We start from the raw sequence: 18,089 nt of genomic DNA, 5'->3' as shown, positions 1-18,089 counted from the left end.
CACATACAAACAAGCACACACACACACACACAAATGTCATAGGTATATTCATTTATCAAGTCATTTCAAATTTAACCTAGCCTAGAAATCTAGACGCACCCTAGCGGCAGCAAATTACATTGTCTTGTGAGCTGGAAAAATTAAATTTCTATCAGTCCAATCAAATCGTGTATAGAGACGTTAGGCAGGCTTAACATAATGATTGAAGGCAGAGTTGCAACGATTTGGCTTGAATTCCCTGCTACTTGAAAACAAAGAAGATGGATGTTGCTGTTGCCGAAAAGCGTGACACGACTCATAGCTGTCCTATTGTGCTGAGGGAATTTGAAAGACAACCGATTATCCCGCCCCTCGGACTGAGCACTGCCAACAGTGAGTGCCCAGACCCTACATTTTTATGTGGGTCTGGCTCGTCAGGCTAAATGAAACCTGCATAATGCAACATTTAATTTGGAACAACTATTCAAAAATAGCCTATGGTGTCTATTGACTTCAGTTCTCTCCATTTGAAGGTACAGTATTTGCGTAAAATAGGCTTAGCTCTTGCAAAAGCTTAGCTGTTGCTTACCTGTTGTTGTAGGTAGTAAAAATGTGTAGGTTACTTTAACTGCACGTAAACAAAATGATAAAAAATAATTTAGCAAAGGTGAATCAGTGTTGGGAGATTAGTGTTGTGATCGTGCAGTGGAAACACACAGGCAGAAAGGGCTGAATACGAGGTGCTCCTGTACCTGTCCCTTATATGTGTATATTGGTAATGGAAACTCTAACTGTCTAAAGGGCTCACTCGGCAGTAGCCCCCAATATGACCCTGAGAGGGGCCCCTACACACACACACACACACACACACACACACATACCGCTTATGCGAAGCTCAGGACAGAAAGCTAACAGGGAGGTGTCAAACACACACAGACCAGAGGGAAGTGTGATGTTGAGCCTCTCAGCCCTCACTGGTGATGAATGTGTTTTTTCTGCTCTGGCTCATTACAGTAACATCTCACTCACATCAAGCACAGTCCAGAGGAACACACAGCCACCAGTGAACGGCCCGATGCCAACGTCATGTCGGTGCTCTCAATCATAATTGTTACAGTTGTATTAACAGTTTTATTCACCACGAGATTATGTTTCACCCCTCAGTTTCTGTATTTATGCCCTCGATTCCTGAATCTGCGCTCGATTTCATTCTTTCTGTGCTGGCATAATTAAGGCAGCTATCTGGCTCCATAAGGGGCCTACAGTCCAGTCCACAGCTACAGTATATAGACACACACCTCGAGTGGTGATGCTTTAACAATCTGCTCGAGTGACAGAGACTAACACACACACACACACACGCACACACACACACACCTGGGGGAGTTGATATGAACGCAGGGCACTTACTTTTTAAAAGCTTTGTCATTTATTGTTGTAACAAATTAGCCATTGTATGATAAAATTACAATTACCATCAAGAAAGAAAACATCAAAGTAAACATGCCAAATAATATCAAAGTAATATATTTGCTGCCACACAATAACACAGTTGTTTGCTTTCAAATATAAAGATATTTACTATATAACACTATTTAAAGTGACACATTTTACAGAAATTGATATGTATTTACAGAGTGACCTATTATACACACACACATTTGTGTGTGTTGTGTGTGTGTGTGTGTGTGTGTGAGAGAGAGAGATGGAGAGAGAGAGAGAGAGAGAGTGAGAGAGAGCGTGTTTGTGTGTGTGTGTGTGTGTGTCGTCACCTCTGACCCTGTGAGTCTGGGGGCTTTTTACTATATATGGTCCTACTTTTTTTTTTACTATATATGGACCTACACCTGAGACCCAGTCTGCACATGATGGACGTGTGTGTGTGTGTGTGTGTGTGTGTGTGTGTGTGTGTGTGTGTGTGTGTGTGTGTGTGTGTGCGTGCGCGTGCGTGGGCATGTGTGTAATCCTCCATTGTCCAGTTTCAGGGCTCCTGCTTCAGGGTGATGGTGGGCTAGAAATCGACAGACAAACAGACATCATGATTACTGTTCTGGAAGCACACTCACACACACACACACACACTCTCTCACACACACACACACACACACACACACACACACACACACACACACACACACACACACACACACACACACACACACACACACAGGCTCACACATACACAGGCTCACTCCACACACACACACACACAAACACACACAGTGTGTTGAAACGGATGATGTGTGCATGACATCTATCGTTCACATGAGCACACCCAGGCCTGGACCCTTCAAATCATCAGGTCGGACTTTCATCTTTTTTCTCATGAGAGAATGTTTCAAATTCTGGTTGCTAAACACGCCATTCTTGACGTAGTTTGAGACAGACAGGAACACTAAAGCCTGGCTCGCTTCTGTCTGACTAACATCTGACTTATCCCATGCATTATAGGCTTATCATGTCACTGCTTGACTGAAGCATATAGGCTGCCGAACATGGACATCACTAGGTCACTTTAGTCACGTTGACAATGGAGAAAACATTTAGCATGTGTTCCTAACAGAAATGGTGTTTTGCGCCACCATGTTTGTAGAAGCACAACCACAGTCAGTCGTGATGAATGGAGGGGCATTTCCCTTTCTTTGATTATGGTTATGTTGAGAGTTAGACACTGACGGCTACCTGGCTGATGAAGCATATTGAGCCAGGCCAACGGCTGTTGGATGGATGGCCATTCTGGACTTTTCAGTCCGCCCCTACACACACTCTCTCACACACACACACACACACACACACACACTCGGTCTGACTTTGTGGAGGGAGATTTTACCCCCAAAAATCCTCCAACGAAAATGCCTTTTCTTTGCTTGACAAGAAATAAATCACCTCTTATTGAGATTTCACTTATTTCTCAGGAGCAATAAGAATAGATTGATTGAGAAGAAAAACAGTTGTATTACACTTTGGCTAACACAAAATGAGTAGATGAAATTAAGAAATGAAAATTTGGTCAACATCACCTACTGATGTTGAATTGAGCTTAGTAGTGTGTGTGTGTGTGTGTGTGTGTGTGTGTGAGTTAAATGCAGTGCTATGTCTCACCAGAATGTTGAAGTAGTCTCGGCACACTGCCTTACTCTCCCAGTACACCATCACTATGGCAACCAGCATCTCTCCAGCCAGAAGCGTCCCCACCACAGCCTTCAGGCCGACTGCATGTTTGGAGTGACTCTGCTAAACATCCACGCAAACACACACACACACAGAACCTGATCACACGTCCTCTGTCAACTGCATGCAGGTACCTGCTCAACTCTGCTTTATTGTGCTCGGTTTGGGTACCAGGTGCTCCTTTTCCACAGCAAAACAGGAGGACATTGGGGAAGCTGTGGTGCACCTGGCCATAGCGTCCATACCTGGCCATAGCATCCATACCAACTTGGGTTCCGATCCCACTATACTATAGTGTCCATACCAACTTGGGTTCTGATCGCACTATAATGTCCATACCAACTTGGGTTCCGATCCCACAATAGCGTCCATACCAACTTGGGTTACGATCCCACTATAGCGTCCATATCAACTTGGGTTCCGATCCCACTATAACCCGGGTAATTTCCCGATCCCGATCTCTCTCCCACTTGCTTCCTGTCACTCTTCACTGTCCATTATCAATTAAAGGCAAAAGCCCCAAATACCCCCTACTATGGCTTCATTAACGCCAGACACACAATAACAACAATCTTAAAGGAACTGTATGTAAGAAATGTATTTCAATTAATCATAAAATGGCCCTTATGTGTCACTAGACATTAAGAAATCATGTTCATTTTAAATACTTATATCACTGACAACAGTAGTCCGGCCAGGATATTGTCATTTAAAGGAGAATTCCGGTGTGATTTTGACCTAAAGTGTGTTGAAACTACCGAGTGTGAACGTATGTCTCATAGCTCATCTCGGCTTGTCCCCTGCACTCAGAAATCTGGCGCTAGTCTGCTAATGGAACCTATACAGTATAAAGTATGTTCTGTTGGGTATTGGGTCAGTACTTTGCTAATGGAACCTAAAGTATGTTCTGTTGGGTACTGGGTCAGTACTTTGCTAATGGAACCTAAAGTATGTTCTATTGGGCACTGGGTCAGTACTGACCGGTGGGTTCTCGTGTGGTGCTAGTCCACACAGAGTCATAGCCGCCATCGACCAGAAGATGCACACAATGTTGAAGGCAAAGGACAGCTTCATCTGAAACACACACACACACACAGATAGACACACATGCATGCACACACACACACACACACACACACACACACACACACACACACACACACACACACACACACACACACACACACAGATAGACAAACATGCATGCACACACACACACACACACACACACACACATAGATAGACATGCATGCACACACACACATTTAGTCTCTAGTGTTAACCATATAGGAAATCTTCCACATTTTTTGTGTTTGTGCATGTGTCTGTGTGTGGGTTCACTCACCATGCTCATATGAGGTGTGTGTCCTGCTGCATATGACAGCATTCCAGAAATAATGAACTAAAAACATATATATACAAATAAACATGTAATCAGTATGCCTACATACAACATTTAATATTACATATTTCATACATTTGAGCTGTAAATGTTTTAGGCACTCCTCGTTCTTCTTAATTTACAACGCAATAAATGACACCACGCTGAGTATCATCTCACCCCACCGAACATAGATCACATCCACACACACACGCCTGTCTGGCCCGCCCACAACAACACAGATCACATCCACACACACACGCCTGTCTAAAGGCGTTCTTTTATGGGATGATAAGGACAGGCAAGTTCATTTATGTGATATGGAAAGGCACATTCATTTATGTGATGATACGGAAAGGCACATTCATTTAAGTAAGTAAGTATAAGTATATATACTCTTTTGATCCCGTGAGGGAAATTTGGTCTCTGCATTTATCCCAATCCGTGAATTAGTGAAACACACACTGCACACAGTGTACACACAGTGAGGTGAAGCACACACTAATCCCGGCGCAGTGAGCTGCCTGCATCAACAGCGGCGCTCGGGGAGCAGTGAGGGGTTAGGTGCCTTGCTCAAGGGCACTTCAGCCGTGCCTACTGGTCGGGGTTCGAACCGGCAACCCTCCGGTTACAGGTCCGAAGTGCTAACCAGTAGGCCACGGCTGCCCTTTTTATGTGATAAGGAAAGGCACGTTCATTTATGTGATGATATGGAAAGGCACATTCATTTATGTGATGATACAGATAGGCACGTTCATTTATGTGATGATACGGAAAGGCACATTCATTTATGTGATGTCTAAAAAAAACTCAACAGACTCTAATTGGCGGTCAGCTTTCCATCATTCTCAAGGTCGCTCTGAAGGCGATCCCTAACAAAATCATTCATTCAGGGCATTATGATTACACTGTCAACATCGGCATTCATATTAGCTAGAGAGATGCTTAAAACAGTTGTTTATTCTGTTGTCATTACTGTTGTGGATGGGCCTTAGCTATTATTGTCTCTAATCCGGCCTTTAAACCTCTGATATGGTTCTGTGTGGTTCTGCTTGGTCTCTGATCTGTTCTGTGATGTTGCTGTTGCTGTTGTTGTTGTTGTCGGGGCTCTCACCAGTATGCTGGGCAGGGTGTAGTGGAGGTGGTTGATCAGGTTTGAAGGGACGTCTCCGATCTCATGCTGCAGCAGCACCCCCAGACTCAGAACAAACACACCAGCCACCAGCTGAGACATCTGGTAGAGAGAGAGAGAGATAGAGAGAGAAGGAGAGAGAGAGATAGAGAGAGAGAGGGAGGGAGAGAGGGAGGGAGCAAAAGAGAGAGAAGAAGAGAGAGAGAATGAGAGAGAGGGAGGAAAGAGAATAAACTACTGCGATTAGTTCACTTTGGCTTGAGTGCAACTGAAAGTAATTGTTATTATGACTATTATTATGATATATAATTATTAATGATTAATGGTTAATTAATGATTATTATTGGTGGTATTGTTACAATTACAACACCTTTGTACACACGCCTTAAGCGCAAATCTGCTGACAGGCTGGACAGTATTATGTTAAATTAATCTACAATATAAAAGTGAATGTCTTGATGAAGTGAATGTTCATCTTAAAATTAGTTGTCCTGCAATGTCCTGCAAATATAATGTAAAATCAGCTGCGAATGTCCAACAAATGGAATCTAACATCTGTTGTGAATGTCCTTCAAATGGAATGTCCTGTAAAAGGAAATTCCGTAAGTGTGACAAGGGGGTGGCGTCGTACCCCCAGCGCTTTGGGCTGGCCTCTGAGGAACACCTTGTAGACGTCCTTAAAGACACAGGTGAAGCGCTCAGGCATCAGCTGACCTTCTCGGCCCTCCCGCAGGCTGCCCAGCGGGATGGTGATGACCATGCGGTCATCTGAGCAGAACGTGAACCTCATTGCCCTGGACACAACAATACAACAACAACAACAAGTTGCATTTATACACAGCAATCACACAGCACACACACAACACACAACATCACACAGCAATCACACAACACACAACACACAACAGTACACAACACACAACAATACACAACACACAACAATACACAGCAATCACACAACACACAGCGATCACACAACAATCACACAACACACAACAATTACACAACACACAGCAATACACAACACACAACAATACACAACACACAACAACACACAGCAACACACAACAATACACAGCAATCACACAACACACAACAATCACACAACACACAACAATCACACAACACACAACAATACACAACACACAGCAATACACAACACACAGCAATCACACAACACACAACAATCACACAACACACAACAATACACAGCAATCACACAACACACAGCAATACACAACAATACACAGCAATCACACAACACACAGCAATCACACAACACACAACAATCACACAACACACAACAATACACAGCAATCACACAACACACAGCAATCACACAACAATCACACAACACACAGCAATACACAACAATACACAGCAATCACACAACACACAGCAATCACACAACAATACACAGAAATCACACAATACACAACACACAACATTACACAACAAACACAGCACACAACAATACACACCACACAACACCACACAGTATGCATGGTGTTGGAGATCAAGTTTACAAATATCCTCTAGAGAGGACAAAATTGAACTGCTGCCAGTCAGGAGGAGAAAGCATTTGTGGAGAAGAAGAACCCCTGTATCAGTTGAAACACGCACTATAATCGCATCCCAATGGAGCAGTATCTATCAAATTCTGACTAGAATTGAGTATGGCTACATCAGGCTAACTCCATCCCCTACTGCAACTTTTTTTTTTCCACTTTTTTGTATGCTTGTATGTGCGTGCCTGTGTGTGTGTGTGTGTGTGAGTGTGTGTGTGTGTGCGCGTGCCTGTGTGTATGTGTGCATGCATGCGTGCGTCGTGCGTACGTGCATATGTGTGTGTTCGTGTGTGAGTTTGTGTGTGTTCGTGTGTGAGTTTGTGTGTGCAGGGGCGCTGGAGATATTTTCAAAGTGAGGGGGACCAAATTGTGAGCAAAAACCTGAATAGTGAAATCTAGCTTCCAGATATCGGACCACCACTTCTGACCCACTGACGGCCATCATCATATTTTAAACTTCCCAGAATGTTAAGATAATAACACTGATTGCCCTCAGACCAGCTTCCAGCTGGAGGTCTCAGCCTTTATGCTTATGCAATTCTACTTTTATTAGTTTTGAGTTATTTCACACTGCTTGGGCAAATGGTTAAATACTCTAAAAGCTACATTAGGTCATCATATGATTATGATCCAAACACACATGATCAAATAGTTAGGCCTACTTGTCTGGTATAAAGTTGTTTATCAATTTACCAAATCAACACTCTCCACTAGTTTAGTTTCAAGTTTCATGTGCCCCAGTGTTTCGGTGTCCTGGGAATCGTTGACCAAAAACGAAAAATAAATAAATAAAACAAATCGACAATCCCTATATGACCGCTATGCTAGCTGCGCTACGCTAGTCAAAATAAGCCATTATCTAATGAAATATGCAATACGTTTCATACGTTTCATGTACAGAAATCCTGGATAACTGGATAAAGTCAGGTTAAAAATTCTTATTTTTGTTTTTCATTTTGATGACATGTTATTCCTGAAATTCTTGAAATGCTACATGTTTTCAGAATGTCTTCATATATTTGCTGAAAACCCATGTTATATATATTGCATAACTTTTACTGTTTACTTTCCACACTATAGGTCACAAATCATATATGAACAACCTCAAATATATGAAAACTTTAGTGTTTGTAAGTACAATTGAAGTGGAGATTTCTGGTTCAGAGTTGTGAATATGGTGATAATAGATTTTCTTTAATGGCTATTAGCAGTATTTTGATCCATTCAAAATACCCAAATTCAAAACACCCACTGTAATAACATTTCACAGTACACATACAATCCTTATTATCTGTTTATTTAACAGGGACAGTGCACAGTGTATAACTGAGCCAGATTATTATAGCGCAGAGGCTAATGTTGTTAAAGACATATATATTTATATATTTATATATATATATTTATATATTTTTAGACAAAAACAACCGACAGACAGAGCGTAACGGACTTCGAGATAGACGTAGCCTACATATATGAATGAAATTTACTTAAAAAAGATTTACAATCTTTACATTCTACACAATTTTGTGAAACAGCCCAACCCCTCACCAAATCAACAAAACCAATCGAATCCTCAGCCTTTTTGCTTAATTTGATAAAACAATTTTTAAAGAAAAGTTGATGTTGATGAGTTGCTATTATGAAGCCCAAACAGGGGGCCATGCATGGCCATACTGTCTCTTCGTATCATGTCCAAGGTGTCAATATTGTGTTCCTACACTGACACTAGACTACTTTAATGTCCATTTTGTGCACAAAGACTACTGTCCATTTTGATGTCCAAGGTGTCAATATTGTGTTCCTACACTGACACTAGACTACTTTAATGTCCATTTTTGCGCAAAGACTACTATGATGTCCATTTTGTGTACATGGGCTACTATGATGTCCATTGTGTGTACATAGGCTACTGTGATGTCCATTGTACATAGGCTACCATAATGTATTGTATGCAAAGACTACTTTTTTTTTAGTTTTTGTTCCTTACTGAGTATTTTGAGCTGGAGTTGAAATGCTATGAAATGTCATTGTTAATATGCTGAACAATACAACCCTCTGAACCATACATAACCAAGAATTTTACACTAACAGTTTCCTGTAATTGTAATGCTGTAAAATGCCATTGTTACTGTTAATATGCAACCCTCTGAACCATACATGGCCAAGCATTTTAAACTAACAGTTTCCTGTAATTGACTTTTTCCAGGCAAACCATTTTGTATTTTGTAGATTCTGAAACTGAACATGAGAACTGTGTGTGCACAGATTTTTAAACTAACAGTTTCCTGTAATTGACTTTTTTTCCAGGCAAACCATTTTGTATTTTGTAGATTCTGAAACTGAACATGAGAAATGCACACTGTGTGCACAGAGCTTTGGGGAAGTGACATGTTCTATTTGTGAATCCACACTCCCATTCCAGTCTATTGCTTTAGCATACTTCAGTGTTTTAGACTGATTAGACATGTTTCTAAAAAACTGAGGCATATTTTTAAAAAGCATAAAAATTATTGCCACCTGAGGATAAATAAGGAATTTGTGAATGTGTAGAGTTGTGTTGTTTGACAACACAACTCTACCCAAACAAATAAATAAATACAGCACAACTCTACACAAACAAATAAACAAACAAATAAATTAATACAACACAACTCTACACAAACAAATAAATAAATACAGCACAACTCTACACAAACAAATAAATGAATACATTTGTAAATATATCTACGGTGCAAGAGCTACTGCAGTTTTCATCTAAATCTAGCCAGCTAACTCACTCTTAGACACTTATAATTACCTACCTAATTAATCTAGCCAGCTAACTCGCTCTTAGACACTTATACTTGACTACCTAATTAATCTGTACCTACCTAATTAATCTAGCCTGCTAACTCGCTCTTAAACACTTATAATTAGTGATTAAAATACTGTAACTCGTTTTGCACTACAGAAACATTGTGTCAGTAATATATTTGGCAACACTGTGCTGCAAAAGCTGCTCTTATAAGCAGATCTACATTTACATGTATTTAGCAGACACTGTTGTCCAAAGTGACTAACATACTGTATGTAAACTACATTACAAAGTGACTTACATACTGTATGTAAACTACATTACGAAGTGACTTACATACAGTACTGTATGTAAACTACATTACAAGGGATTACATTGTACCGGAGCAACTCAGGGTTAAGTGCCATGCTCAAGGGCACAACGGTGGAAGCCGGGAATTGAACCCACAACTTTCAGGCTACTGCACACTAGTCCCTCCTGAACTACTACACTACCACCGCCCAGCCTACAGCTGCACCTGGAGTTGAACTATGTTCATTCACTTCATTGATGTCCAACTATATTTCATTGACATCAAAATAAATTCCCCACCACACAATGCATGTTTTAGAAATTATAAAAAAAAATGGCATACCCTCTTTCAGACCCTAAGAGCTGTCAAGTAAGTGTGTGTCGGCCTCAGACGGATCTGAAAGAAGTGGAAGAAGAGAGAGAGAGAGAGAGAGAGAGAGAGAGAGAGAAACACACACACACACAGACGAGTGAGAACTCGTCTCCAGTGAGAGTATCAGCACCACTGAACTCCGTCTGCTGATCATAACCTGCTGCTTCAGTTTGTTACAACACCTTGATCACCATCATGGGTAAGTGGACCTGAACTCACCAAATGACATAGACAGCACGTAGCCAGCAGACAGACAGCACGTAGCCAGCCGACAGACAGCACGTAGCCAGCAGACAGACAGCACGTAGCCAGCAGACAGACAGCACATAGCCAGCAGACAGACAGCACGTAGCCAGCAGACAGACAGCACGTAGCCAGCAGACAGACAGCACATAGCCAGCAGACAGACAGCACATAGATTACAATACATGAATAAGCACAAATCTCTACTATCTTTAAAGTAAAGTACATGTGGTCAACCTCACTCAGACGAGACACTGATGCCTCATGTAAGAGTGGCCAGAGACGGATGGCTGAGTGTGTGATGTCCTCTCGGTGAAGGGTCCGCGCTGCAACCTGTATGTTTCAGAGAAAGAACAAAGGCGTGGTCTTACTGTGGCACTGAGTCTGTGGTCTGCTGCATCCTTTTCATCAGAAACAGGCTGCATGTGTGTGTGTGTGCATGTGTGTGTGTGTGTGTGTGTGTGTGTGTGTGTGTGTGTGTGTATGTGTGTGTGTGTGTGACAGCAAAGGAAGTGGCTACAGGCCACCCTGTTCTCCCTTCTGAGAGAAAGCAGCGACGAGAGCAAAGACCATCTGAAACCACCCCCGTGCAAACAGCACTCACTAAAATACTGCGAGGCCATATCCAGGCCAGGCGCCACATCCAGCCCTGTTTGGTCCAAACTAATTCTGCTCAGACTCCGCGCCCATCACCCTGGTTGAGTGAGAGAGTGATAATCTAATTAGCGTTAATCTGGTCTAATCTGAGCGCGTTGGAGCTAATGTGGTATAATCTGCACTAATCTACTTGACTGGTTATCTCATCACGCCTGAGTCCGACAGAGTTGCTTTCTCTGTCCCACCGTTGTTTTAAGACATATTCAGGCTGCCCTAAGTTTGTTTCTCTGTGTGTGTGTGTGTGTGTGTGTGTGTGTGTGTGTGTGTGTGTGTGTGTGTGTGTGTGTGTGTGTGTGTGTGTGTGTGTGTGTGTGTGTGTGTGTGTGTGTGTGGGTGGGTGGGTGGTTTTACTTAAGTAGGTGGATTCTGAGCAGCATCTTGTCTATTTGAATTGGTGAGTAAACATGTTATAAAGCTCTAAAGTAAACAAGTCGGTGAAATAATTTTTGACTTTTTTGTGTGTGTATGTGAGTGTGTAATCTTAATGTGTGTATGTAAAGTTTGTAATTTTAATGTGTAAATAGTTCTTAAGGTGTGTATGTCGTCTTAATGTATGAATAGTTCTTACTGTGTGTGTGTAATGTTAACGTGTTAATAGTTCTTAATGTGTGTGTGTGTGTGTAGTCTTAATGTAAAAATAGTTCTCGATATGTGTGTGTGTGTGTGTGTGTGTGTGTGTGTGTGTGTGTGTGTGTGTGTGTGTGTGTGTGTGTGTGTGTGTGTGTGAATCTGTGACTAGTTTTTATTAGTCATTTTCATAGACCAGTAGGAGTTCTTATTGTTTTTGTGATAAAAATAAATCAATACAAATAGGATATGAAATGAATTCCTTGGTTTCGTGTCAGCTACAGTATCACTGCCACACAGAGAGTACAAAGCTAAGCCAAAGAAACAAATGTTCTCCAGTTCTACACAGATAAAGTAGATAAATGTTCTCCAATTCTATACAGATAAAGTAGATACATGTTCTCCAGTTCTATACAGATAAAGTAGATACATGTTCTCCAGTTCTATACAGATAAAGTAGATACATGTTCTCCAATTCTATACAGATAAAGTAGATAAATGTTCTCCAGTTCTTCATAGATAAAGTAGATAAATATTCTCCAGTTCTACATAATAGAATGTTCTCCAGTTCTACACAGATAAAGTTAGGTTTGCTGGGCTATGGTTCACATTATCGTGTCACTGGCTTTGGCTGTTAGGCTCATGAGTGACTAGAATGTCAATCTCTCGATGGTAATTTATCATTAATAATTAGTTCATTCATTCATATCTCAAAGGCTAATTCATTATTTTACAACAAAAAGCCCTACATGTATTTCCATAGTGTGAAGTGATAGAATCACTTTCAGAATTCTGTTAGTTCATTAACATGTAATTAATGCTAAATTAATTTTACTGACAGCATCATGTAAAGCTCTGGATTTCTGCCAAAGCCATTAATTCAGGGAATACATGTTAATATAAACACGCTCATACTTAAAGAGGGCTGCTATATTCTGTAGGGTCGTGCTGCGGGTTATTTATCAAAGTAAACATTTATCTTTGTGCGCAAGCGCCACTTTCATATAGTAAATGATTTATTCAAATAAATATTACCCAAACTATTTATGAATATGAATATCTCTGCATGCTACTGACTGTTTGTGAACTGTTATAATTATGATATATATTTATTGTATATTTATATTTAAGGCTGTAAATGATTTAGTTGTAATTGTGAACTGAATTAATTATGCTAAACTAAGGGCAGGCGAAAGAAAATGAGGATGGATGATATTGAAAAAATGGAAAATATTTTTTATTTGGCAAAACGTGTGTTAAATGATGTGTGTATATTAAGGAGTGTATGTGTGTGTGAGAGAGAGGTAAAGTGTGCGTGTGTTCGTGTGTGTGCAGAGGAAAGCTGCGGTATGGCGGCAGCTAAGATGTCCATGGCGATCACGGAGCATGGCGGTGAGGAGCTGGTCCGCCACTACCAGGCCCAGGAGCTCATCCCTCCACGCCGACCACTGCTGCACAACCTGCTGGACAAACAGCTCTCTGCATGGGCAGTAAGAACACACACGCATGCACGCACACACACACACACACACGCACGCACGCACACACACACACATACACACGCACGCTCGCACGCACACACATGTTGTTTGTATATTAAATCCTGACTTACAGCAACGCAATCTGTGTGTGTGTGTGTGTGTGTGTGTGTGTGTGTGTGTGTGTGTGTGTGTGTCAGTCAGCCCAGGTGGTGAGTGGGGTCCTGAGTTTTGGACTGGGTCTGGTGTTTGCTACCACAGCTGAGTTCAACTCCTTTCTGATCATCCTCTTCAGAATTCCCTTCCTGAACGGGGCACTGGTAGGCCATCACACACACACACACACACACACACACACACACACACACACACGCACACACACACACACACACACACACATTGTTTGTTTATTAAATCCTGATTTACAGCAACAGAATGTAGTTTTTTTTACCTTACCTAGTGTGAAAAAAATAGCCAAAAAATAGTGGCTTCAAACTCACGTTGATGCTATATGGCATAATATATGGTGAATAGTGAGTCTCTGAGATTGTCAGTGTGCGTCTGCAACGCTTAGTACTGCACTATGAAACATTGTTGTCGCAGATAAGAGGCTGACTCTTTTCGATGGTTTTGATTAAGTGGAGTAATACATGTTCTATTGTTTTTTATCTCAACAAGACTGTGTGTGTGTGTGTTTATGCAAGAGAGAGAGAGAGAGAGAGAGAGAGAGAGAGTGTGTGTGTGTGTGTGTGTGTGTGTGTGTGTCTGATTATAAGCAGAAGAATGTGTGGGTTTTCTTTTAGAAATATTGCAAACATTTGTACAGAGCTGATAAGTCTGACGCATAGTGAGCACAGTGAGCAGTGTGTTAGCGGTTAGCAGAGGGCTAGTTTGACATGACGCACAGTGAGCAGTGTGTTAGCGGTTAGCAGAGGGCTGGTTTGACCTGACGCACAGTGAGCAGTGTGCTAGCGGTTAGCAGAGGGCTGGTTTGACCTGACGCACAGTGAGCAGTGTGTTAGCGGTTAGCAGAGGGCTGGTTTGACCTGACGCACAGTGAGCAGTGTGTTAGCGGTTAGCAGAGGGCTAGTTTGACCTGGCGCACAGTGAGCATTGTGTTAGCGGTTAGCAGAGGACATTTCAGTGGCCGGTGGCAGGCGCGGATCAATGCATAGGCTAGATATGGCTGCAGCCTAGGGGCCCCACGTGTACCAGCCTGCCAGGGGGGCCCCCCATTGGCCATAAAAAAATAAACAATTCATTCAAATTTACATAAGAGAATAAAACTTAAACTTCACTGGCCTAAAATGAATATTAAAGTAGCAAGGCGCTGATTGGGTAAATATGCAGAGTTCACGTCAAATTAGGTTTTAAAAATATGCATCATTCATAGGCCTAGGCTACAGTTCTGTTAGACACCTTTAGAAAATGTCAGAAAAAAGATATGAGAGTGGGCTCAAAAGCGAAAGGCTCTAGTGTAAGATCTAAAGAACAGCGAGACCAACATATGCAAAAAAAAGGCTGCTGCCGTGTTTGAGTAGCCTAAACCACATGAGAAAAGCATAGAGAACTGTCACACAAGGGATGCTAACAATGCCCATAAACCATATAATCACAACATCGTCTTATTCTGAACAAAGTCAATAGTCGGAACATTAATGTCCATGTAAACGTAGTGTCACGGTTGATGGAGATAAACACTGAGAACACTAGTCATATGCCAACGACAGTGGCAATGTTCATGCACCACATTCAGCTCAGAAGAGCACCGCGACTTTGCCACGCTAGCGGAGAGTGCTCTTTTTCAAAACTGGGATTCGTTATAAATAGAGATCCAATGAGCCAACGCAGATTGAAACAACTGTCTCTGATGTCCATTGATATTCTGCTGCATGAATTGGATTTGACCAAATGAAGAAAAACTTCTAAAGGTAGGAATATGTTGGCTAGTTCATAACTGGCATTAGGTATTGCATTTGTTGTTAAAGCTGCAGTTGGCAAGTCTGACAGGTTGAGTAGACTTAGCCAAAATTTTGAATGTTTACATGTCCCCCACTACCTCCGAGCAACCTCTCATCGAGTTCATGCTCGTCAGTGCGCACCAGACTGCACCAGACTGTGATTGACAGTCAAATCTCACACAGCCCTGCTCTGATTATTGGATTTTTGCAAAACAAATAACAGGCTCTAGGTGGAGGTAGAAGTGTGGGTTTTTTCTAAAAACTGGCTGATTTATGTTCTTCTGTCGGAGCATAGTGTCGGTTTCAGTGAATATGATCAAAAAAATCTTGCCAACTGCAGCTTTAAGTAACTGTGCTGGTGTAGCAAATAGTAGGCTATGGTTTTGTTTTGTGTTGGTTGTTGCTGTAAGGAAGTTGTCAGCAAGGATGTCTTGTCTGTGAGTATTTTGCTGCATTTTAACGATGCTGCCTGTGAAAAGATGTTTATCTTTTGTTTAGCACAGGGAATCCAATAGAGTGTGAATGACATTGTGTTAACTGTTTTGCAAAAGGGTGTGAAAACTATGTAAACCCAATGAAAATGTGTGAACACATTCACAAGAGATGACTTCTGCTGTGCAAAGAAAGTGTTCATGAAGACCAAGTGGATCTCAATTTCCTTAAGCAGGTCAAAGCAATCGAGAAAAACTGTAATGCACATTTAGACAAAGTAGCATTGCCTATTTGGTGAAGAAAACAGTACAAAAGGCAATGAAAAATTACAAGATCAATGAAATTTGTCTTGCCTGGATGCTTACTGTAGGTCTTACATGCCAATGACAGTTACATCTTGGGAGGAATTAATAAAATTATAAATTATTATATGTTATATAGTTTGTATATATATATATATATAATATAATATAATATTATATATAATATATAATAGGGCCAGCCGTGGCCCACTGGTTAGCACTCTGGACTTGTAACCGAGGGTTGCGGTTCGAGCCCGACCAGTGGGCGGCTGAAGTGCCCTTGAGCAAGGCACCTAACCCCTCACTGCTCCCCGAAGCTGCCGTTGAAGCAGGCAGCTCACTGCGCGGGATTTGTGTGTGCTTCTGTTCACTGTGTGCTGTTTGTGTTTCACTAATTCACCGATTGGGTTAAATGCAGAGACCAAATTTCCCTCATGGGATCAAAAAAAGTATATATACTTAATGTAATATAATATATAAATACATTTGTATAATGTGTTTAAGTTCAAGTTCTCCGATCGTCTTGAACACACTCTTACAGCGCCTCCATGAATTAGAAAATACAGCATGAAGATTTGAACTTTAGTGGATATCAACAACACAGCATCGAGCACAGGGCAATATAGTGTTTTTCACACTGCGTCACAAAATGTATTTCTTAACATTGTGTTGCTTTTTCTAGATAGTTTTTAAATTAAAAAAAAATCAAAGCCCCTTGAACATTTGTAGAAATTCATGAAATCTCTCTCCTCAAGTTCTTCATTGCAGGCCTGCTGTCTAACCTCCTCCACAGAGAGCCCAGACTGCTCCCGGTGAGTTTAGCAACAATCACTCATGTTTTTGTATTAATACATACTATCATTGGTGAGTTTAACAACATCCACTCATGTTCCTATTCGCTCTGTGTGTAATATTATATACCCTCTCACTGTTAAGTACCACAGATACTGCCATTGCTTTTGGCAGATATGCCGTGTGTGTGCGTGTGTGTGTGTGTGTGTGTGTGTGTGTGTGATTCAGACACACACACAGTTCAGATGTGTGTGTGTGTGATTCCATTGATCTGGGGCTCTGTGGAGCTGATGTGTGTGTTTGTGGAGTTACCTATTGTGTGTGACCCTGTGTGTGTCTACAGGTATGTTTCCGTGCCAACCTGGCTTGTATGGCCTGTGCTATCGTTGGCACCGTGATCATGTGTGTAGACCTGGCTCTCATGGAAAACACAACACATAAAAAGGTGAAAATAACACACACACACACACACACACACACACACACTCATACACACACACACATATGTGTGTGTGTGTGTGTGTGTGTGTGTTGTATAAATTGGGGGCAGCCGTGGCCCACTGGTTAGCACTCTGGACTTGTAACCAGAGGGTTGCCGGTTCGAGCCCCGACCAGTGGGTCACGGCTGAAGTGCCCTTGAGCAAGGCACCTAACCCCTCACTGCTCCCCGAGCGCCGCTGTGGTTGCAGGCAGCTCACTGCGCCGGGATTGGTGTGTGCTTCACCTCACTGTGTGCTGTGTTTCACTAATTCACGGATTTGGTTAAATGCAGAGACCAAATTTCCTTCACAGGATCAAAAAAAAAAAAAAAAAAAAGTGATACAAATCACAGTGACTTTTTGAGTGACATAGTGAGTGACTTTAGCGCCATCTACTGGCCGTTAAGCTGCTTCTTTTATACCGCCACAAACTCAGACTCACAGTCAATCGGCACTCAGAAGTCTGGAGTTCCACCTAGTGGAGAGTGG

The 18,089-nt window shown here is 41.7% G+C and overlaps 2 protein-coding genes across 5 annotated transcripts in view; one reads left to right on the top strand and one right to left on the bottom strand.

Annotated features, from left to right (window-relative positions):
- Nucleotides 1-1,674: 1,674 nt before the first annotated feature.
- Nucleotides 1,675-11,352, bottom strand: LOC125306068 (membrane-spanning 4-domains subfamily A member 4A). 2 transcript variants are annotated; one of them, XM_048261217.1, is made up of 8 exons: nucleotides 11,170-11,352; nucleotides 10,660-10,713; nucleotides 6,295-6,457; nucleotides 5,646-5,765; nucleotides 4,496-4,552; nucleotides 4,132-4,224; nucleotides 3,082-3,213; nucleotides 1,675-1,990 (listed from the first exon to the last, which is right to left on the bottom strand). In XM_048261217.1, the coding sequence occupies exons 3-8, from the start codon at nucleotides 6,451-6,453 to the stop codon at nucleotides 1,961-1,963; spliced, it is 591 nt and encodes a 196-aa protein (XP_048117174.1). In that variant the 5' UTR covers nucleotides 6,454-6,457; nucleotides 10,660-10,713; nucleotides 11,170-11,352; the 3' UTR covers nucleotides 1,675-1,960. The 2 variants fall into 2 exon arrangements, with proteins under 2 accessions (XP_048117174.1, XP_048117175.1); XM_048261218.1 differs by having other exon boundaries at nucleotides 3,082-3,210; nucleotides 11,170-11,351.
- Nucleotides 10,812-18,089, top strand: part of si:ch211-269k10.4 (uncharacterized protein LOC100150242 homolog) — an 8,193-nt gene continuing 915 nt past the window's right edge. The window contains exons 1-6 of one of the 3 annotated variants that reach the window (XM_048261220.1): nucleotides 10,812-10,888; nucleotides 11,949-11,983; nucleotides 13,492-13,646; nucleotides 13,835-13,954; nucleotides 17,085-17,141; nucleotides 17,465-17,566. In XM_048261220.1, coding sequence (XP_048117177.1) covers nucleotides 13,506-13,646; nucleotides 13,835-13,954; nucleotides 17,085-17,141; nucleotides 17,465-17,566 — 420 coding nt within the window. In that variant the 5' untranslated portion in view covers nucleotides 10,812-10,888; nucleotides 11,949-11,983; nucleotides 13,492-13,505. Of the gene's footprint in view, nucleotides 10,889-11,594; nucleotides 11,630-11,945; nucleotides 11,984-13,491; nucleotides 13,647-13,834; nucleotides 13,955-17,084; nucleotides 17,142-17,464; nucleotides 17,567-18,089 lie in introns of those variants that run through there. The other 2 variants (XM_048261219.1, XM_048261221.1) reach the window with 2 other exon arrangements.

Source organism: Alosa alosa, chromosome 13, assembly GCF_017589495.1.
Source record: "Alosa alosa isolate M-15738 ecotype Scorff River chromosome 13, AALO_Geno_1.1, whole genome shotgun sequence".
NCBI lineage: Eukaryota > Metazoa > Chordata > Actinopteri > Clupeiformes > Clupeidae > Alosa > Alosa alosa.
The sequence above is the reverse complement of the archived record's forward strand: the minus strand, read 5'-3'. Positions and strand labels throughout refer to the sequence as shown.